This window comes from Octopus sinensis, linkage group LG2 (assembly GCF_006345805.1).
Source record: "Octopus sinensis linkage group LG2, ASM634580v1, whole genome shotgun sequence".
NCBI classification, from domain to species: domain Eukaryota; kingdom Metazoa; phylum Mollusca; class Cephalopoda; order Octopoda; family Octopodidae; genus Octopus; species Octopus sinensis.
In genome coordinates, this window is record NC_042998.1 from 86532497 (window position 1) to 86555926 (window position 23430).

General features: G+C 37.8%; 1 protein-coding gene across 1 annotated transcript in view; it reads left to right on the plus strand.

Moving 5' to 3' along the window:
• LOC115225134 (protocadherin Fat 4) overlaps positions 1–23430 on the plus strand; it is a 549120-nt gene that overhangs the window by 517624 nt on the left and 8066 nt on the right. The window contains exons 36-37 of the mRNA XM_036500736.1: positions 4596–4903; positions 6056–6286. Coding sequence (XP_036356629.1) covers positions 4596–4903; positions 6056–6286 — 539 coding nt within the window. The remainder of the gene's footprint in view (positions 1–4595; positions 4904–6055; positions 6287–23430) is intronic.

Below are 23430 nucleotides of genomic sequence, written 5' to 3' on the forward strand. Positions count from 1 at the left end.
TCCTTCATGCATCACCTGGTTAACTATACGGGTGACTAGGCTATAGCCAACACTACCAGATATTTTGAACATCACTGTAGTGATTCATGATGGGCTGGGGGCTTTCCCTGTCTTCATACTCTTAATTGTTTTATCTACCAAGGTACTGTCAATTCAGATGGCTGGTCCCTCTGTTCGGTCGACATTCAGAGGACTATTTTTTCCAGAGCTTTAATAACTTTTGCCTATAGCCTCTTTTCTCTGGCTCACTCCAAATATAACATTCAGACTACAATTTGTAGTTCCCTTTTGTCCATTTTAGCCTCCTTTGTTGTTGTGATTCACAGTAACTTGATTACAACTGGGTCTGTGTTGTTATTTTAATAAGTCACCTTCGAGATGTAACCCCTTTGCTAAAATCTACAGCCTTATTGTTACTGTTAGGATTACTTTTTATTATTGACATGTCTCTCATAATTGAGGTATGTGTTTTAAAGTTTCCCCCCAATCAATAATTATATCATGTTACCATTACAAGACAGGTTGTCAGCCAAGACTTCTGAGAAGCCTGGCTGCCCTCATTGAAGCTGGTTATCCTGTGCTGGTTGTCACTTCCAGTATTTATTGTTGCAGCACTTACTTAGATGGCTGTTGCCTCTAGAAAGTTCATCTACCCCTTAACAAGTTTGTTTTTCATCATGCAGAATGACTAACAAAGTCCACCCCCTTTACCAGGCAAATTTTGAGTAGGGTTGGAAATTTAGTTGCCAATGGTGTGACCATGGAACAGGTTGTACTGGATTCCACGTTACCAATAGCACTAAAAGTGACCTGATATATTAAAGACTCATATAGTTGGATGGCTGTTGATTCTAATGAATTCATCCACCCTTTAACAGGTTTTGCTATTTGTTCTGCAGGTTGTCTGACAAAAGCTACCTTCCTTACCTGGCAAGTGCTTGGTAAAGTTGCCAGTTTAGTCACTGATGGCCCAACCATAAATCAGATTAGCACTAAAAGTGATCTGACATATTAGAGTTATTATTACAACTACCAATACTGTCACTACCACCAGTATTATTACTATCACTAAAATCAGTAGATTGCTTATTATCATCATAATTACTATCTTTATTATCATTGTTGCGAGATGACAGAATTGTTATCACATGGGCAAAATGCTTAGTAGTATTTTGTTTGTCTCTTCATTCTGAGTTCAAATTCTGCCGAGGTTGACTTTGCCTTTCATCCTTTCAAGGTCGATAAAACAAGTACCAACTTCTCCCTAAGTTTCTGGCACTGTGCCAAAATTTGAAACCATTATTATCTTTGTTATTATGATTATCCTCACTACTTCTTGGGTCTTCTTCATCCATAGGTTTTAGCCATGTTAAAGGATCACCATTTCCTTATACAGCTGCCCATGTGCATCATGCGTTCTTAACAGTCTTCTCTCTTGCTTATTACATCTGATTCCTTTTGTGCCCAATTTTTCTCTCAATACGTTTGTATTCTAATGTTCATGTACATTGACATTGCACATCCAGTGGAACATGTTTACTTCATTTCTTTCTAGTCTTTGCAATTCCACATCATGTTTTGAGTTCTGTTTGTCCCACTGAATATTGTCACGGTCCCACAAGCAGTGTCATTCATTTATAGTATTCTATGAAATCATGTTTGGCCGTGGGGTGACAGGAAGAGTATCTTGCCAGGCAAAAAATCTGTCTCAGAGAACTTCTTTCGCCCTTTGTAAGCATACCTTCAGCCCTTAATTACTCATGCCTCTCATCTTGTAAAGATGTTGAGAAGTGAGCAGAAACATCAAGAGGTCCCACAAGTCATATCATGGACATGACATCTCTCTAATGCTGGTGCCACAAAAAGAAAAATGCACTCTGTAAATTGGTTGGTGTTGGGTGGGGGTAAGGGGCATCTTGTAAAAACCGAGCCTAAAATGAAACTCACCAGCAAGATGTCCTCCAGCTTGTTTAGGTGAGCAGCATATAGACAGTTTTGAGGATAGATTAAAAGAAGTACAATGCCAAATGCTGTAGGAATTAAGTCTTCTGATTGGTCACTTCTATGGTACAAATGTCAAAAGAAAGGCAATTTGATGTTGGTTGCATGCTGCTATTTAAGATAAAGAAATGCTTCACTTAGATATAAATAAGGAGTATGGATTTAATTCCTTTGGAGTAGATTATAAAACTTGGATTTTGAGTGGAGTGTTCCTCTTGGAATTGGTTGTGATACCCTAACTATTGAATACAAGCCACTGAGGGTGCTTATAAAAGGTTGCTAGACTTTCCAGAAATAACTGTCAAATTTCCTTCAAATCACATTCTACTGTCTTAATGCAAGAAAGGCATTAAACAATGTTGTTGTTGAGACAGCATAGTCATATCTGGAATACCTTTGAACATAGGTCCACTGAAATCAAGGCTGACCTGAGTCAAACAACAATAACTATTGATTTAGAAAGTGTCAACAACTGAAACCTCAGTGTAAGCACAAATATTTAAGTGCCAAGTTCATCATCATCATTATCCTCATCATTTAATGTCCATTTTCCATGCTAGTGTGGGTTGACCAGTGAGACAGGAGCTGGCAGGCCAGAGGACAACTTCAATCTTCAATGTCTGCTTTGATCTGATGTCTATGGCTAGATGCCTATCCTGATGCCAATCACTTTACACAGTATGTCAGGTGTTTTTTAAATGGTACTAGCACTAGTGTGGTTACCATGTAACTTGTAAGTCTCCTCCTCAATTGAGGTGGTAGGGATGTATTGAGGGAGCTGGTTTTATGCTATGTGATAAGAAGTTAAAGATAATAGAATATCTTACTGGATACTCCAGTTGGAAGAGAAAAAGAATGGTGGTGAAAATGTGTCAGGGTGCACCCTTGAGTTACTGGAAGGTAAATTTTCTTATATCCTTAATGAGAACTATTGCCAAAGTAGGTGACAAGAATCATTAATATTGCAGTTAAGTTTAATGCCCAATCACTAGCAAATGGGAATTTCTACAAGTTCACTTGACCCAATTGATAGCAACCAATGCCCTCAATTCTCTCCATATCACCTTGAAAATAGAAACAGTAAACTGAAAGAGTGATCCTAGCTATCCTGATAAATAAAGGAAAGTCACTGAAATTAGTCTGTCTGATTAGGGCTAGCCTGGGGCTAAGCAACTTTGATACCCATTTTAACCCTTTCATTACCGTACCTATTTTGAGATGATCTATGTATCTTTCAATTAATCTTAAATATAACAAAGAATTTAATTAAAATAACTTAGTTATCATTAAGCTAGTGTTAGGAACATAAATTGTGACTAGAGTTTGGTGGAAGATTTTAATTCAAAACTTATGAAAACAAGACATTTGTACTCAGAGCCAGAGCTGGTTCATTTTCATTATATTGAATTGTTTGGATATATTTTATTCTAAAAAGTTTTAAATATAAAGATATGAAACGTTATAGCAAAAAATCAGTGCTGGCTATAGTTTCTGTAGAAATAACCGTAACAAAATATTGTAAAGAGCACTGCTAGGATGTGGTGTTGACTTATAAAAACATTTAATTTATTTTATAGTACATTAGAGTTGCATAATAAAATTCCACATTCCTACTATTCTTTAAAATTTAAGGATAAATATCTATTTGTTTCTCAAATTCAAATAAGTAAATTACTTGAATATTTATCATCAGATGTATCATTTAATGGGTTTTCAGACTCAGTGAGCTCAAGGCAGTATTAAGAGTTATATTGTTTATACATTGTTTGAGGGCATTAAAAAAGCAAGAGGAACTTCTATAATTATAAATCAATCCTTGTCTGCAGATTTGCGAAAGATTTATAATCTATGCTATAGTGTTTAAGTACAATGATGGTGAAATTATATAATCTAGAGGAATGATGAGCATTCTAAAGAGACACTCTATTGCAAACCACTGAGAAGTTCTGTTTTAAACTGAAGTTCACACAGAACAAGGGAAACATTGTAATGGAACAGTGTTGTATAAAATACTATAAGATATAAAGAAAAGAGCGAGACAAGTTAAGAGATATTGAGCAGCATGGAATTATACTTATAGATTTAGAAGGAAAGAATATATTGTAAATTGTATATTGTATCTTGGAATCACATTACAAATCTGTAAGTCTAGATGAATCAGAATGTCTTTTGGGAGAGGCTTGTGTAACCTGTTCAAAGTTGTATGAGCCTTTTACTGTCTGTGACATCAGAACAGATAAACTATTTTTTATTAGCAAAAACACTTGAATCTCGATGGTCCAGTCTATCTAGCTATATGTATCATAGAACAGTGCAGCACATAAGAAAGAGCAGTGAGAGAATTATGAAATTATATAAATTAGTCTGCAGTGTTGTGATTGAGTTCTCATGTGGGGCTTTGACTATTCATGCACATAGCAAAAGAAAATAATAAACTTGATTTGAATTTCAGACTACTACAATCTATGTCATCTTGAAACAACTGTTTACTTAAATTACCCATTAAATAAATTACATACTGATTTTCTTCTTTTTCCTAAACCCATTTTAATTGCTTTGATTCTCTTTCATTTACATCTTTTGAACTTTTTCAGTTGATAGTGAACCTGCAAGCTATTTTGTTTTAAAGAATGATTCTAATGCTGCTTTAATTGAGACCAAGAAAGAAGTTGATTATGAAACAACAAAATTCTTAAAACTGGTGGTATTTGTCCAGAATTGTATTGAGGTCACATATAATGCTTCATGTCCTAAATCTCCCTCTCCTGATTTACTCAACAAAATGATTATAGATGTTGTCATTCAAGATGCTGATGACAATCCACCAATATTTACTGAAAAGACATTTAGTAAAGCTATTATATTTGATATTTCTAAAGAAGAAAAAATATTAGAGTTTAAAGTAAGTATATTTAAATGCTGAAACTTTCAGAGCTTATTTTAAATGTTTTCATGAGTCAATACTGTGTACTACTGTATTTATTCTTTATTGCCCACAAGGAGCTGAACATAGAGGGGACAAACACAGACAGAGAAAGGGATTAAATCGATTACATCAACTCCAGTGCGTAACTGGTACTTATTTCATCAACCCCAAAAGGATGAAAGGCAAAGTCGACCTCGGCGGAATTTGAACTCAGAACGTAACAGCAGACGAAATACCGTTGCCCAGTGCTAATGATTCTGCCAGCTCACCACCTTTGTACTACAGTGTACTACTGTATTAGTAGTGCACTTAAACCATGTTATAAGATCATCTCTACTGATTTTTCATAGAAATTGTAACCAGTATTGATTTAGTTATGATTTTCATATCCAAGGTGCCAGATGAAGACAAACAATGAGATTGAAGAGGGGAAAATGAGTAATGGGTATATATGCCATATTTTGGGAGTTTTTGCTCCTTTATCAACACCCATCCAACCCATTAATCATCCATAAACTCATTCATTGCTGAGCTTTCTTTATGTTGATTACTTTTTATGAAACTCAAGTTTATTTTCTAAGTTGTGTTGTTGAATAGTTTTCATATGGTCAGAGGAGGATAAATAAATTCAGTATTTGTCGTATTTGAACTCCAGGCATTGAGAACAAAACTAAACAAGACAATTAGTTCCATAATCTATCAGGGTTTCAAACAGATGAGATATAAATTTCTTCCTTATTTTAGATTAGAAATCAATAAGATCTATCATGTTTCCCCTTCAATTGAATTTATGGTAGGGGAGATTTTATACATATTTTAGTCTTGAATTTCTCAAGTTGATAGAGAAGATATCTCTTCTTGAATTCATATGGTGCAACTTCAGTTGGAATTTGAAATTGTTCTGAGTCTGTAACACATGGAATTTGACTTTGCCTTTTCATCCCTTTAGAGGAATTATAAAATAAGTATTAGTGGGATTTACTCAATTCATTATAAAATTTAACATTTTGCTCACATTTATTTTATTAGAGCTTGTACCATTTTATTTATGTATGTATTTCTTGAATTTTAAGATTATTATATGTGGATCAAAAGTATTTATAAGGTTCTTTGATATTTTCTTGTTAGTATTATGTGAATGATGCAGATACTGACCCAAAGAATAAGCAGCATAAATATTTCATTGAATCCTTTGAATACTTTGGCAATGATGCATTGAAACAATTGAAGACTCCCTTTGAAATAAGAAATAGTGGTATTTATCGAAAAGCAGATCTTGATTCAAGTGTCAGTGGATATATTCAAATGCTTATTAAGGCTAACGACACCAATGGCTTGGATACTACAGCTACTGTTAAGGTATGTTTACACCATTTTGCTTTTCTAAAACAATTTGAGTACATACATATTTTTTCTTCATTATCAAGTTTACAAATCAATAAGATCTAGCCAAAAAGGAGTCTGTAAGTGATCACTAAACCAGCTAAAAATTGCAGTCATATATCCTTAAATCACGCTGTACTGTCATTAAATTAAGGCACATTGGATAATATTGTCTGGCTAAGATTGTCATGGCTACTTTGTCTTTGATCATAGGTCTAAACTGGGACTAAAAGACAACAATCAGAGCTTATTTAAAGCAACTTTCTCTAAATATATATTTAGAAAGTTGCTTTCGCTAAATATACATTTAGAAAGTTGTCTTATTTCACTCTTGCACTAATCATTGAATGGATGAAATGAAGGAACTTTATTATATAAACTAATTCATAACAATTGCTTAATGGGTCCATGTAAATATCCTAGCATAGGGACAGTACATATGTCCTGTATTGTTCCTATTTATTACTATCTTTATCTTTTACTTGTTTCAGTCATTAGACAGCAGTCATGCTGGAGCACTACCTTAAACAATTTTTAGTTGAAAGAATCTACTCTCAGTACATTTTTTCTTAAACCTTTTACTTATTCTATTGGTCTCTTTTGCCAAACTGCTAAGTTATGGGGATGTAAAGACACCAACACTGGTCATCAAGCACACACACACACACACACACACACACACACACACGCACACACACACACACACACACACACTCACACACACACACACCACACACACACACACACGCACACACACACACACAACAGGCTTCATTCCGTTTCCTTCTACCAAATTCATTCACAAGGCTTTGGTTAGCTTGAGGCTATAATAGAAGACACTTGCTTTAGGTACCATGCTGTAGGACTGAACCAGAAATCAAGTGGTTGGGAAGTAAGCTTCACACAGCCATATTACTGCCTACTTTATTCATGTTTTTCATAAAATTTCTGAGAGCATTGCATACAGACATTCTGATTGGTGTCTACAATTACAATTGGGGAAGAGCAACTATTTATACATTTTTACAAATGGTAAATACCATTTGATGAAAACATACTCTTAACATGTAAATACCATATGTGTTGGTGTAAGATATTGCATGGTAGTGAAACATGAGGATTAAATGCAGAAGGCCTGTGAATATTAGCAAGAAATAAGATGAGTATACTTTGCATGATGTCTAATGTTAATGTGCATGAATGATAGAGCCTATGTCTAGTGTTTAATTCAATAATTACCTGTGCTTTTATATGTAAGTGAGACTTGGACTACTATGAAAAGGATAGAATGATTGATGATGAAAAGGGTTATAGAAAGATCCCAGCTAGGAATATCATTACAAGAACATATTTGAAATGAAATCATTCAATAACAGAGCAGAGTGAACAATGTGATTGTTGAATACTGAAAGCATAAGTGCCACTGGGCCTGAAATGTTGCAAAGTTCACAGACAACAGGTGGACTTATACAGTTGTTGAGTGGTATCTAAGAGATCAGAATAGGCAACTTGAAAGGCCTTCATGACAATGGAAAGATGATCTAGCTAAGCAGTTTGGGTCAAGATGGAAAAGAATGATGCCATCAAGACAGAAGTGGAAGGACATTATGACCAGCACCTGATAGTCTGGTCAATACTAAGATACTGTGTTATATATACATATATATATATATATATATAATACTAGCAGAGATACCTGGCATTGCTTGGGATTAAAATGGCATAGCTTGTATATTACAGTTATGTTGAAACAGGTGATATAAGAAAATGCAGCATTGACGACAAAATTTTTGTCATTTGAAATGCAGGATGTCATTTGAAGGATGTCATTTGAAATGCAGAGTTGTATTGTCTGATATTGTTAAAAAAATCCTTTGACTGGATGGAAGTGCCTTCCAGAAGATCTTGCAGTATGAATTTACTGATCTTGAGAAAGTCTCATCTCGCTTTTGTCTTGAGACTCCATTTGATGTGCTGCAGCATGCGATACTGGTGTGTTTACGTCCTCATAACTTAGTGGTTCGGCAAAAGGGACGGATAGAATAAGTACTAGTCTTACAAAGAATATGCATGGGGTTGATTTGCTCGACTATGAAGGTGGCGCTCCAGCATGGCCGCAGTCAAGTGGACTGAAACAAGTAAAAGAGTAAAGTAAGATAAAGGTACCATTGGAAATAGTTTTATAAAATATTTGTAAAAAATATTAGAGACACAGAAATGTGTAGAATAATAACAGTTTTCAAGGGGTATACCTTATACTTAGGGGAGGTGCAAGACCTAGTAATCCATTGCAAATTTACATATTATAAGTATAAGGGAACAAAATCATCTTAGTACCAAAGGAGAATTTTTGTAATGTGAATAAAGGAATGCGGATTAAATTGGCAGGGGTTATTAGAGAAAGATTATTACGTATATTTCTAGACAATAGAGGGTATGTTATGAATAATATGACAACCCAGATAATTTCTGCCACCAAATCATAGTGTGAAATGTATACTATTATCTATTCATATATTTGAAGGTATGGGAAATCCTATGTACACAAGATATTCCAAGGTCTTGTATTGTATTGGCATCCTTTCTGTCTCGGGAGACAATGGAGTTGCGCAATTTTTTTTTTTTTCTAGGTCTAGTCTGGCTGTTATATTTTATTTCCTGTTACATTTCTTGCTGTGGCTGTGTAGTCCTATCCTGGACAAACACTCCCTCTGGCAGGTACTGCAAATGTAGCGAAGACTGTTCCTGGCTGGTTGTAGTGCCATGGTCTCTTGTTTATGTCTCTTCCTTTCTTTCCATTTCTCCTCTTTCTTTCTGTCACTCCTCTGTATACCCTCTTTTACTGTACGTCGCCATTCTCCACGGTTGCCGGCGACTGCCTCCCAACCGCTAATGTTGATGTTGCAGGCCTTCATATCCCTTTTGCAAACATCCTTGTAACGTAGGATTGGTCTACCCACAGACCTAGTACCCCTAGCAAGCTCTCCGTAGAGTATGTCCTTGGGGATTCTGCCATCTTTCATACGGCTAACATGCCCAAGCCATCTCATACGTCTTTGTGTGAGGAGTGCAAACATGCTTGGTATTCCTGCTTGCCTGAGGACATCTTTGTTGGGGATATGATTCTGCCATTTGATGTGGAGGATTTTTCGGAGGCAGCGCAGGTGAAAGATGTTTAGGCGACGCTCTTGGCGTGTGTATAGCGTCCAGCTCTCGCTTCCATACAGTAGAGTGCTGAGTACACATGCCTGGTAGATCTTCATTTTTGTGGTCTTGGTCAGCTTATTGTTGTCCCAAGCCCGTTTGGAGAGTTGGGCCATCGCAGCAGCTGCCTTGCCAATGCGTATATTGAGCTCAGCATCAAGGGATAGGTTGTAGGTGACGGTAGAGCCCAGATAGGTAAACTTCTCCACCTCTTGTAATCTGTGGTCTCCAATATGTATGTTTGGGATGTCTGATGTAGCCTGGCCCATGATGTTGGTCTTCTTAAGGCTGATAGCTAAGCCAAAGTCATTACATGCTTGCTCAAAACAGTTAATGAGCCTTTGGAGGGCTTCTTCTGTGTGTGTTACCAGAGAGCGGCATCATCAGCAAATAACATCTCCTTGATCAGGACGTTTCTGATTTTGGTCTTGGCACGCAGGCGCGAGAGATTGAACAGTTTCCCGTCACTTCTACTGTGCAGAAACACTCCATCATCTGATGTCTGAAAGGCATGTGACAGTAAGAGTGAGAAGAAGATGCCAAACAATGTAGGAGCGAGGACACAGCCTTGCTTTACCCCATTTTTTATTTGGAAGGCGGCTGATGTTGAACCGTTGTGCTGTATGGTGCCTTGCATGTCATCACGGAAAGACTTGATGATCCTCAGCAGCTTTGGTGGACATCCGATTTTTTGGAGCAGGAGGAAGAGGCCTGTTCTGCTTACCGAGTCAAAAGCCTTTGTTAGATCAATGAAGGCCATATATAATGGCATTTTCTGCTCTCTGGACTTCTCCTGAAGTTGGCGTATGGAGAATATCATATCGATAGTTGATCTGCTTCTTCTAAAGCCACACTGCGATTCCGGATAGATTCGAGAAGCAAGTAGTTGTAGCCTGGCCAGGATAACGCGGGCAAAGGTCTTTCCAATAGTGCTTAGAAGGGATATACCACGGTAATTGTTACAATCACCACGGTCACCTTTGTTTTTGTAGAGCGTAATGATGTTGGCATCCCGCATATCCTGAGGGACTGTACCCTCTTCCCAGCACTGACACAGAAGCTCATGAAGGTGCCGAAGCAGGATGGTGTTTTTGCCGGCTTTGATGATCTCTGAGGGGATGCCGTCTTTTCCCGGAGCCTTATTTCTTGCTAGGGAGTCAACAGCCTTGGTGAGCTCTGCTATAGATGGCGGACTGTCAAGTTCGCACATGACTGGCAAGATCTTGACACACTCGACTGCAGCCTCAGCCACTGTGGTCTCCCGTGAGTAGAGATCCTGGTAGTGCTCCACCCATCTATCCATTTGCTTGCCTTGATCTCTGATCAGATCTCCAGTAGTTGATTTCAGAGGGGCTGACTTGGTTGCGGATGGACCGAGGGCCTTCTTCAAACCGGCATACATCCCACGGGTGTCGCCCCTGTCAGCAGCTGACTGGATACTCTGACAGATTTCCTGCCAATACCTATTTGCACAGTGTCTGGCTGTCAGTTGGGTTTTATTTCGTGCCTTTCTGAGTTCTTCGAGTGACTTTGTAGAAGAGTCACTCTTGTATTGCACCAGAGCTGCATGCTTTGCTTCGATAACTGGCTCCAGCTCTGAGAGCCCAGCATTGAACCAATCTGGGTTTTGCCTTTCTCTCATGCCGAAAGTATCCAATGATGTCGTATACAAGGCTTCCCTGATATAGTCCCACCTACTTTCAGCAGAGGAGGTTGGGCAGCTACTGAGGGCAACCTTGATAGAAGCAGCAAAACATTTTCGCAGTGTAGGGTCCGAGGTTCTGGCGGTGTTGATGCTTGGTCGGCCCACTTTCTTGGAGCGATGGACTTTTTTAGGGAGAATCCTCACCCTGCTTCTAATTAGTGAGTGGTCTGTGTCACAATCCGCACTGTGGTAACTGCGGGTCAATAGAGTAGAATTCAGAAAGGATCTCCGTGTAATGATGAGATCCAGCTGATGCCAGTGGTGAGATCTTGAATGTCTCCAGGATGCCTTGTGGGATGGCTTGTTGGTAAAGAATGTGTTTGTGATGCACAGGTTGTGATATGTGCAGAATTCGAGTAGTCTCTGACCATTGTCATTCATGTTGCCAATACCAAAGTGTCCAACACAAATGGGCCACGAATCATGGTCAGATCCCACGTGAGCGTTAAAATCCCCTAGAAGGTAGATATTTTCAGTCGTTGGTATATTTTCTAGGACACAGTTGAGATCTTTGTAGAACTGGTCCTTGGTCTCCTCTGAGCTGTAGAGAGTGGGAGCATAGATGCTGAGTAGATGTACTGAGCCAGAAGAAGTCGAGAGGCGCAGTGAGAGGATATGCTCAGTGCCTCCCGATGGTGGTTCTGTTGAGGAGAGTAGTGAGTTTCTCACTGCAAAGCCAATGCCATGTTGACGAGGTTCTTCTGGATCTCTTCCCTGCCAAAAGAAGGTGAAGTCCTGCTCTTTGAGTCTGCCGTTTGAGGGAAGTCTTGTCTCCTGCAGCCCAGCAATATCTATGTTGAGCCTCTTTAGTTCACGGTCAATGATGGCCGTTTTCCTTGTGTCTTCAATACTGAGAAGATCGTCAGATATTCCAGGACACATGGTCCTGACATTCCAGCTTGCCAACTGCAGAGCTGGTGTTTTCTTGAATTTTAGTTGCTTGCCTGGTGCAGAGGTTGCAGGCCGCTTTTCAAGTTGTACTCTTAGCTCCAAGCACCCAATGGAACAGGCGGCTTGTGGCGGGTCAGCACCTTATTAACTGGGGGCTGCCCAGCTTGAGGTGGGCAGTAGCTAACCAATAGGACATGGAAGTCCCTCCCACCGGCAGAGGTAACCCGTAGCGTCCATATTTTACGCCAATCTGAATGGACTTATCACTCGTAACTTACTTCCCGTGTTGTTTCTGCAGCTTTTTACAGCAGCACTGAAGTGTCCTCTCCAGTTTTGCACAGGCCTGGGCTATAGATAAGAAAGTCCTGGGTAGCCCAATCGTCAGGTTTCCTCTCTTGACCTTGCTGATGTAGTCCAGTGGAGTGCAGTGCATTACGTTTGGTACCAGCTTGGTTGCAGGAGCTGCCGGAAGAGTGTCGAATCGAACACTAGACCGCCTTCGGGGCTCCACTCTGGATTTCATTGAAGGTTGTCTCCTTTCCGCAACCCTGGATAGGGGCCCATACCGGGTACTGTCAGCCGGAGCCAGCTGAGCCCGGAACTCATGTCAGGCAGGGTCGTCACTCCCTGAAGTAGTGAAGAAGTTCGCTACCCACTACCTTTTCAGTAATGTTAAATTATTATTAGGGTTTTATTTTTTTTTATTTTTTTTTTTTGCCTATGTTAACTTTCAACCACTAATATTCACCATCATCAACAGCAAGGTCTAATTTACTATTAATTAGGTTTCACTTATCTCTATATTTAAAAATTTCGTAAATTTCCATATAACGTAGTTCACATCCATATCGACTATCTTTGTATGGCTGAGCTCTGCAGACAATCTCCTATTGCTATCCTTATGTTCCTAGATTTTCATAGAAAATGAGGTACCATTAGCTTTGTGTCTAAGTCTAAAAGATGAAAAATGGTTATTTAGGTGCTTCTTCATATCTACAGACTACCCAATGTAAATGAAGTTATTAGTTTCTGTCATTATTGTACATTTGTATTTAACATTTTGAGCTAAACACCAACCTACTAACAGGCATTGGGATCCTATCCTATAATAGATACTGAACTTACTTGGTGCTTCAATTTAAACACTTAATTCAACTGAATCTTGTGACTCCTGTCACAACCTGGAACATTGAAGACTGCTTTAATTGAAGAAAGTATACTAGCCCCTTAATATTTTATATTCAATATTTCATCTATTCAATAAGACAATCAATACGTCATTTCATTTTACTATATATATTATTCATACTATATATTCTATATTCTACATTAATATTATAAAGAATATAAATAAAGCATAAAAAACAGAGTCGGAATTTCTTTGAATAATATATATATATATATATATACTAGCAAATGCACCTGTCCTTTGGACAGTGTGATTTATTATAATGGTGCACTCCTGTGGATGGTTTAAGTTAAATTAGCCCGCAATTAGGAGTTGTTTCAAGTTGATAAATGTAAAATGTATAATTACCATTTTTGTTAGCAGTTTATGATATGGTATTAAGCAACTTAGGTAATGAATAAATTTTTTTAGAATAATGGCATGTACAAATGTCAGAGCATGCTTATGAGTGAACAGTGTGTGTGAAGTAAGAAGGGTCATTGAAGGTAATGTACTGTTAACAGTAATCAGGGAAGTGAAGCAAAATATCAATGAAATGCTTGCAGGAAATCTGATTGATAACAGCTACAGTTTGGTGTTGATGTGAAGATTGCAGTAGTGGAATAACTACTGTAGGGCTGCTTTGTAGATGAGATTTTTCTTCTGGAGTATAGATGAATAAGTTGTCTGGATGGCCAACTCTGGAACAGCCGACATAGAACTGTCCATATGAAAAGCATAACGTTTGAAGGTCCAATCTGTCAACTTTCAGCAACTGACCTTGTGCTTTATAAATTGTCATAGTGAAGCTGAGTTTGAGAGAGAAGTGAAGTCTCTGCATAGTGTAGGAGCAGTCTGTTGGGGGTTAGCAGAATTTCCGAATGTAAACGGTATTGTTTTTGCCATGTCCTGTGATAATTTGGGTTTCAATGATGTGGTCCATCATTTATTTGACTACAAGGCAAGTTCCATTGCATAGTATGGGTGCATTTAGATTGTGTAGGAGGATGACAGGGCAACCAACTTTTAAGTGAAGTTCATGGGGAGGAAGTCGGTAACGGTGTCAATTGATCTGTAATGACATTCTTAAGAAGGTAGCTGACTGAGTAAGTCATATTTAAGCATGTTGGCAGCTGCATTTGTAGGTGCAAGAACAGCCCAGTTCTGAAGCCAATGTGGATTTATGTATTCTGTTTTAAGATATGGGTAAACAATAGAACATAAATCATCAGGGCAGGAGACAGTGTGGCCAATGGTGGTAGTGTCAATGTATCTGTTGTTATTGGACGTAATTTGTCCATTGCCAATTTTAGGAGCATTTCCGAAAACTGGGTTGTAGACTGTCCAGTTTGTAGAAATGATCTAATGTTGATGGTGAGTTGTTTTGATTCGACATCTGATCAAAGGAGCGATTTTTTAAGGCAGACATTAAGTTCATCAGCAGGTCTTCCTTTGGGTATAATATGTAGAGTTTGTTGAAAATCTCCTACAAGAAGTAGAGTTGTACCTCTAAGGATGTTGTTGTTCGATCTAAAGTCTGTCATTGTGGTATCAAGAAATTGCAGAGAACATTTATGGGACATCGCTGCTTCATCTCAAACAATGAGTTTGCACTTTTTCAAAATTGTCGCTTCATCTAAGGAATGCATTATGTGGCACGTTGGGTTGTTTTGATGTGCTACATGGAAAGGCAATTTGAAGGTAGAGTGTGCTGTCTGTCTGCTGTCAAAAAGAGTTGAGGCTATTCCTGAGGAGGCAACAGCAATAGCAAGGTCACCATTATGCCGCAACTTCACAAAAAGAAGGTTCAAGAGGTATGTTTTTCCAGTTCCATCAGGTGCGTCTAACAAGATGATACCACCAGTGTGTGTGTAGATGTTTCTAAGGACAAAATTGTATATGTCGGCTTGATTGGATTTCAGAGGGGGCTCGTTGTTAGCAATGTACTGTTTGAGTTTGTGGATGTTGTAGAATGTTTCTCTGAGAATATGGAGATTGGGACAGGCATCTTCATTTCTGTCTGGAGTGTTGAGAGAATAAGCGTCCAAATGTTGACCTCCAGTTGCTATAACCAAGTCTTCCAAGAGAAGAAGCCCTCTGTTGTAAATGGCAAGGGTAGTGGGAGTGTCAATGCCACATGTTATTTGGCAAGTCTGCAGCAAAATGTCATGGTACATTATGTCTTTGTATTTATTCCAAATTGAATGTGTGTCTGTTAGGTTGCTAAAAAACCAGCATTATTGCAAAAAGGTGTAGGAGCTTGTGCAAAGAACGACATAGAGAGGCTTCTTTGATTGCATTATCATATTGATCATCTGTATCCAACAGTCACCGTTTGGAGCAGGCATCATTAAAAGTGCTGCATAAGTGGCCATCCACTGTGCGAAGGTTGTCGAAAGAGGTTGGTCCCTTAATGACATGAAGTAAGAGCTACCTATATAAGCCACAGACGTCCAATTGTGTCACCTTTGTACACAGCTGGAACCAACTGCAAAGGCTGGCTTTGTTTTCATCATTGCCACTAGGAAGATGATTGATTCCATGTATAATAATGTGGAACTTCAGCATACAAAATAGACTTTGAGACGGGGTTGACTTTGCAAAGGTGAAAGAAGGCTGTGAGATTGGACTTTGGTGGTATGGCTGCTTCTTGAATGAAGTTGTCTTCTGTGAAGTAAATTCACTGCTTATTTTCCAAATGAACTCTGAGATGAATCATAGGAGAGTATCATTCGTGAATTGGGAATCCTAAGGTTCTCCATATGGCTTCATTGTGGATATGTAGCATCCAGTTTCGAAAAGAGTCACTTCATCATTTGTAAAATCTGCTGATCATGTAGATTTTATTTGAAAAACAGCTTTGTCTGATCCTTTGGTGATGTACTTGCATACGTAACATATGGATTTGCCAGAAATTCAGAATTCTACGTTGATGTGTGCCTGAAATGTTTTGTTGTGGGGTACGACCCACCGATTGTCAACTGAAAAAGTGGGGGGAAAACAAATGTAAAGGAGAAATCAATTTGTGAAAACTACTTCGTAAAGAGTTACCTTCCTTGTCCACAATAGTCACCTATAACAGAAATGGAGGTTTTTTCTGAGCCATTCTTTAGGAGCCCCATTACTCCATATTACTCCATAAGTGAAAAACCTAAAGAGTGCAGAACCATCTGTGGAACATAAGTGATGTATTTGCAGAGCATGAACGAAATTAGATGAAAAGTATTGATTTTATGTGGAATCAAGTAAATAGCCGGTCACACACACATCTTCCATGTTACATGTAACTTTGAATGGATAATATGTGGTCAAGCATTGTTTTGTTAGAACCCTAACCCTTTCTTGTTGGCAATCTCCAGCCTCAATTCTCTGATTTTTTGGTTCAAATTAGCCAGCTGACAACAGTACACATCAGAATAAATGGTCTGGTTTTGTGGGAGAAGCTCATAATAAATAATGCTTTTATGATCCTACCAAACATAAGGCATAGCTTTTTTGGCATGGATATTCATCTTTCGTTGTTGTTTTGGAAGATCCTTACACAAACTCCAGGAACTTTTTCAAACAATGTTTTCATACACAATCCGTTTTTCATCCTCAGTCACAAGTTGTTTCACAAAGGCATGCTTTCATTCCGTTTCAAAAGCATATCACAAATGGAATATTGGTTCAAGCAATTCTTTTCTGACAGTTTGTGAGGGACCCATACATTCATCATCAGCAAGAAATCTATCCTAGCTTCACTGGGTGTTTATGAGCTGTACTTTTAGAACTTTCAACTCCTGTGCAAGTTCTCTAGTCATGATATTTGAGTTTACTTCAATTTTTGCTTTCAAAACATCTTCATCCAGTTATTAAGGTCATCTACTGCGACTGTCATTTTCCAAGCTAAACTTTCCAGCTTAAAATTTTCCAAATCATCTTTGAATAGTTGATTCACTTACAGCATCATCGCCATAAACTTCACAAATGTTTTTGCAAGTCTTTGCAGCATTTTCTTCTTTTTAAAGAAAGAAAAGCATTACGATGCGAATATGAAATTTTTAGTTATTCATTTCAAATGTCAATAAAGAGTAACCAAAATGAAAGATAAATCTATTTTTAGTCAGAAACAAAGAAGAGGTGCACTACTACTTAAAGCAACGCCAAAGTTTTAACTGTGTTACGTTTCAGGTGTGTTCTATAAAGAGTTAAAAGATTTAGAATTTCTGGACAACCAAATGTATGTATGTGTGCATGTATGTATGTATGTGTGCATGTATGCATGTATGTATGTATGTATGTATGTATGTATGGATGGATGGATGGATGGATGGATGATGGATGGATGGATGGATGGATGGATGGATGGATGGATGGATGGATGGATGGAGGATGGATGGATGGAGGGAGGGAACTTTAGGTTAGTTAAAATATGTTTGTGACTTATTTCAACTTCTAAAGGAAAATTCATGGCACTTAACATGGAGAAAAACTTCTCTCTTATGGTGGAAAAAATGTGTAAAAACACTATATCTGACCAGCGCTGCCTCCTGTTGGATTCCCAGAAATATTTCTAGCTCTTTAGCCAGCAGCATTTGGGCCTCATTGATACCTTTAGTCATTTAGGCCTCAAAATCACTATTACTACTAATCTGTCTAAAGTTGATTTTTTTTAAAAAGATGTTTCCCTAGATTTAAATCCCCGCTCTTATAACTTGTATCATATGCCAAATGAGAAACTCTCATAAATACATAAACTGTCTTGTCACTTTTCTATAGTCTTTAAAATCTGATAGCGAATATTGGTAATAGGATATCAAATCTATCTTCTAAATAAATATCTGTTAAGGCAGTCCCCTACTATAATAATGCCCTAGCTAACAGCGGTTATAAAAATAAGATATATTACAACTCCTTAGGCAAAAATATGAATTGTAAAAATAGACCTAGGAAAATAATTTAGTTTGCCCCTCCTCTCTCCCTTAATGACTATCATTAAGGGATAAACTGTCCCTTTTAGATAAACATTTTCCAATAAATCATAAATATAGGCAAATTTTTAACAAATGCTCAATAAAAATGTCATACAGCTGCTGCCCCAATATTAAGAATATTACAACTTGCAAAAATTACCAAGAGATCCATCCCAGTTGTAACTGTCAAGATCCTGAAGCTTGCCTACTTGATCGGGTGTGTATGATAAACTCTGTCATATACGAGACAAAAGTTACAGCTAAGCTCCAAGACAAATCAATTGAAAAGAATTACATCAGGTTATGTGAGGGAGAATTCAAGAGACATTGTGTAAACCATCTATGTTCTTTCCAGTACATTGATAAAAGTAATGCAGCTAAGTTGGCTAACTATGTATGGAATTTGAAGAGCAGCTTCACACCACATACAATTAAGTGGAGAATAGTGCAGAATCCAAATCATATGTTACTGGATCTAAGAAATGCAACTAATGTGTAGCAGAACGATCACATATTCTTCTTCGATCCAGAAATTCCAGTACACTGCTTAATTTGAGATCTGAAATTTTTAACAGGTGTAAACACACAGACAGGTTTCTTTTACCATGTGCTCTGGATTGAGTTGCTATCTCACAGACTTTGCCATATATTCTGGTTTTTTTTATTGTAAACCAGTTGTAATTAATGAGCTTTCTGCAATCAGGGAGGATGAGGATCTTAGTTCAAGATTTCGTTTCTTTTTTCTTGTTCTATTTTTTGCATTTACCTTCTTCATGGTTTTTCCTATTTTTTACTTATTTTCTTACTGTCCAGCATCCTTGTTCCTTGTTTTTTAAAAATGTATATATAACACATAAACTGAGTCTGAAAGGTTACTTTAAGATACATGATGTATTATATAAATATAGCTGTTCAAGTATCATAATAGCATGAAATTATTAGTAGCTCTTTTGGTTGTGCATTTAATTATATATATACATATATCATCATCATCATCATCCTCATCATCATCATTTAACGTCCTTTTTCCATACTGGCATGGGTTGGGTGGTTTGATTGAGGGCTGGCAAGCCAGTAGGCTGTACCAGACTCCAATCTGATCTGGCAAAGTTTCTACAGCTGGATGCCCTTCCTAACACCAATCAGTCTGAGAGTGTAGTGAATGCTTTTTATGTGCCATCAGGACAGGACCCTGTCAGGTGGGACTGGCATCAACCACGATTCCTATAGTGCTTTTTATGTGCTACTGGCACAAGAGCCTGTAAGGAGGCACTGACTTCAACCATGTTTGGAAGGTGCTTTCTTTGTGCCACTGGTATGGGAGCCAGTCAGGCAGCACTGGCATCGATCTCTGCTCAAAGGGTACTTATTATGTGCCACCAGCATGGGTACTAGTCAGGCAGCACTAGCATCAGGCATAACTATGATCTCACTTGACGCAACAGGTCTTCTCAAGCACAGAGTGTTGGTCAGCAATTCAAGGGTACTTTTAAATGGGCTGGTTATGTGACACAGGTATCAGCCACAGCTGTGATCTCACTTTATTTGCCAGGTCTTCTCAATTGCAACAATATGCATGTTTGTGTGTGTGTGTGTATGTGTGTGTGTGTGTGTGTGTTCCTCTTTGTTGAAGAGCACAGGCTTGAAATGTAAAAGACTTTCTTACCTTCCCGAATGTCAAACTAATACACTTGTATTGTAATTACTGCTTGTTGTTTATACACCTATCTTTGTCTTTTGTTTTTCTGTCAAATTCTAACTATATACATATATATATATATGTGTGTGTGTGTGTGTGTGTGTGTATGTATATATATGTATATATAAATCACAGTATGTGCATGCATAATGATTAACACATACATTTCCACAGTTCTCAACGAAGTTTCACCAAACTTTACACACACATTACTTATGTCCTAAGGATGGCCATGCATTATAACATGGTGCCCAGCGCTCCAGCATAAATGGACGTAAATGGTAATAGTTTTTTGTATGTAGGATCTTCCATACTGTTTTTTATCTTTTCATAAAAGTGAAAGGATTTTGACTATTTATTTCTACTGTCCACCAGCAGCCATACTTAAATTGACTAGGAACACTGAATGCATACATTCCACACTTCTCAACCGATTTTCACCAAACATTACACACATGTTATTTATGTCCCAGATAGTCATGCACTGAACATTTTGCCCAGAGCTTCCGTGTATATGGACCTAAATGGACATAGTTTTTTGTATGTAGGATCTTCCATACCTTTTTAATCTTTTTCTAAAAGTGAAAGAATTTTGTCTATTTATTTATTCCAACTGTTCACCTCCACGGTAATTAAACTGACTAGGACCACTATATGTGATGAATATCTAAAACTAAACAATCTTAATCTCCACATGTAAACTGTGTTAAACTTGAGCAAGCTTACCGCTACCTATTCTGAGTTACATGAAAGGTGATGTTCCTTTCCCTCACTTCTATTTGTTGCTACCTTTGTTTACTTACCAATATGTTGTTTCAATTTAAGGATACTTATTTACCCATCCATTATGATATTTTGACAGTTGTCCATTGTTTCAAATACATTTTAGAATCGTTGTTCTGACCTTTTTTACACAATCACATATGATTCATTCCATAGAATCAGCCTTTAAATAATAGGTCTGCTTCCACTAACGAAAGCTACACACATCTTTCAGAAAGCTCCATATCAATTTAACTTTATGCAGCACTCATTGTTAGTTTATGTGCAGGCTATGTGGGAAGACAGAGTAAAGGGGCTTTGTTAGCTTATCTCTCTGAAAAAATAGCTCCCTTTGCTGTTGATAAAAAAAATTTGCAGAGGGGAAGTTTCAACGACTTCCTTCAATTTCATTACTCTATTTATGTGGTTGTTTCTAACTAGAAATTTCGCTTTCATGTAAAACAACTATATTTTTTTATTATTATTCATAATCTACTCCCAAAGCACTCTAATAGCTCTACTTTGCACCACTTGCAAACATATATGTTATATGATCATTAAAGTGCAATGGCCTCCACAAAAACCAGCCTTCAATTTGATTTTCTGTTCTGAGGTTATCGGAAACATAGATTGCCATGCTACTCATAAAACATAATGGTAGTTCAATTATTTGGTGAAAAAATACCAGCTAAGTGACTTAAACCGTCCAAAGGATGGGTGTGTTTGCTAGTATATATATATGAATGTATGTATGTTATGTATGTATATATGTGTGTGCATATGTGTGTGTGTATATATATATGTATGTATGTATGTATGTATGCATGTAAATACATATGTATGTAAGTATATACATATGTATGTATATATACATGCATATATATATATATATATATATATATATATATATATATATTATATATATATATAAGTTTCCAAATTATGGTGGTAGGGATATGGAATCCAAATGGGTATCATAATCACATATACCAGTTATTGACATCACAAATTAATAAGCCATAGACATGAGAGCACATTAGGTTGTCTTCACCAAGCTAAACATGTGTTTCAAAAATGTGAACACAAAATGAGAACACAAAATGTAAATGCAGAATATATATTATTGAAATTAGAATTGAAATTAAGTAAACAATAGTAAGTTGAGAAGGCAATTAAATTAAACTCCTGTAGCAGATGCTTAGTGAAATTCTTTCTCTCTCTGTTATATATACATAAGTACAGACATAGTAAAAATAATAATAATAAATGCACGTAAAAAATGCATATTTTGCAGTGTGCATTAGTTAATTGCTGCAGAAACATGTAGAGGTGCAGAAACGAAGAGAAGTAATTAGTATTATCATCATCATCATTGTTGTGTAACATCCATTTTTTGTGCTGGCATTGGTTGGGCAGTTTGACTGGGAACTGGCAAGCCTGGAGGCTGCACCAGGCTCCAATCAGATCTGGCAATGTTTCTACAACTGGATGCTCTTCCTAACGCCAACCACTCTGAGAGTGTAGAGGGTGCTTTTTACATATCACAGGTGCAGGAGTCAGTCTCATGGCACTGGCATTGGCCATGTTCAGATCGTGCATTTTATGTGCCACTGGCATGAGGAGCCAGTCAAGCGGATCTGGCAGCAACCCACACATGGTGCTTATTGCATTCCACCAGCACTGCTATCGGCCACAACTACAATTTCCATTTGATTGTGATTTGATTTGATTTTGATCTATTTGACTCAGTAGGTCTCCTCAAGCACAGCATGTTGTCCAACAATTCAAAGGTACTTTTTAAATGGGCTTGTTATGCGACACTGGTGTAGGCTATGTCTGTGATCTCACTTTCCTTGCCAGGACTTCTCAATCACGGCATATCTCCAGAGATCTTGGTCTTTTGTCAATGCCTCTGTGAGGCCCAACTTTTGAAAATCATGCTTCATCACTGTTCCTTCCACTGTTAGAGAGTGACACTTCTTCACACAGCTCTCCTCATCCATATGTAGCACATGACCATACCAGTACAGCCATCTCTCTTGAACACTACATCTCATGCTTCTTATATCCAACATTTCTCTCAGGTTGCTTACACTCTGTTGTGTGTGCACACTGACATTACACATTCAGCGAAGCATACTAGCTTCATTTCTTTCAAGCCTATGCATGTCTTCAGTAGTCATGGCCTATGTTTCAGTGCTGTGTAGCATGGAAGTTTGCACACAGGCATCATGCAATCTACCTTTTTACTCTGAGCGAGAGGCCTTTGTCACCAGTAGAGGTAGGAGCTTTCTGAATTTTGCCCAGGCTATTCTTATTCTGGTAGCAACACTCTCTGCGCATCCAACCTCACAGCAGACTTGGTTACCTAGGTAGTGGAAGCTATCAACTACTTCTAGTTTCTCCCTCTGGTATGTGATGGAATCAGTTTTCTAAGCATCTGTGGTGTTTATTGCCCATGTGCATCTGCCGCACACAAAAGCTATCTTCTCAGTAAATCTTCTTTTGATGTTGCTGCACCTCTTATGTGTCCATAGATTACACTGGGTACATTTTATGGAGTTTCTACCTACACTTTTTCTACAGATCGAGCAGGACCATCTACCTAAAGGGTTTTGTGATGTGTTCACCTTCCTACTTACTAGGACTTTGGTTTTTGCCACATTGACTCTAAGGCCCTTCATTTATAAACCTTGCTTCAACACCTGAAATTTCTTCTCTAGTTCTGGTAGTGAT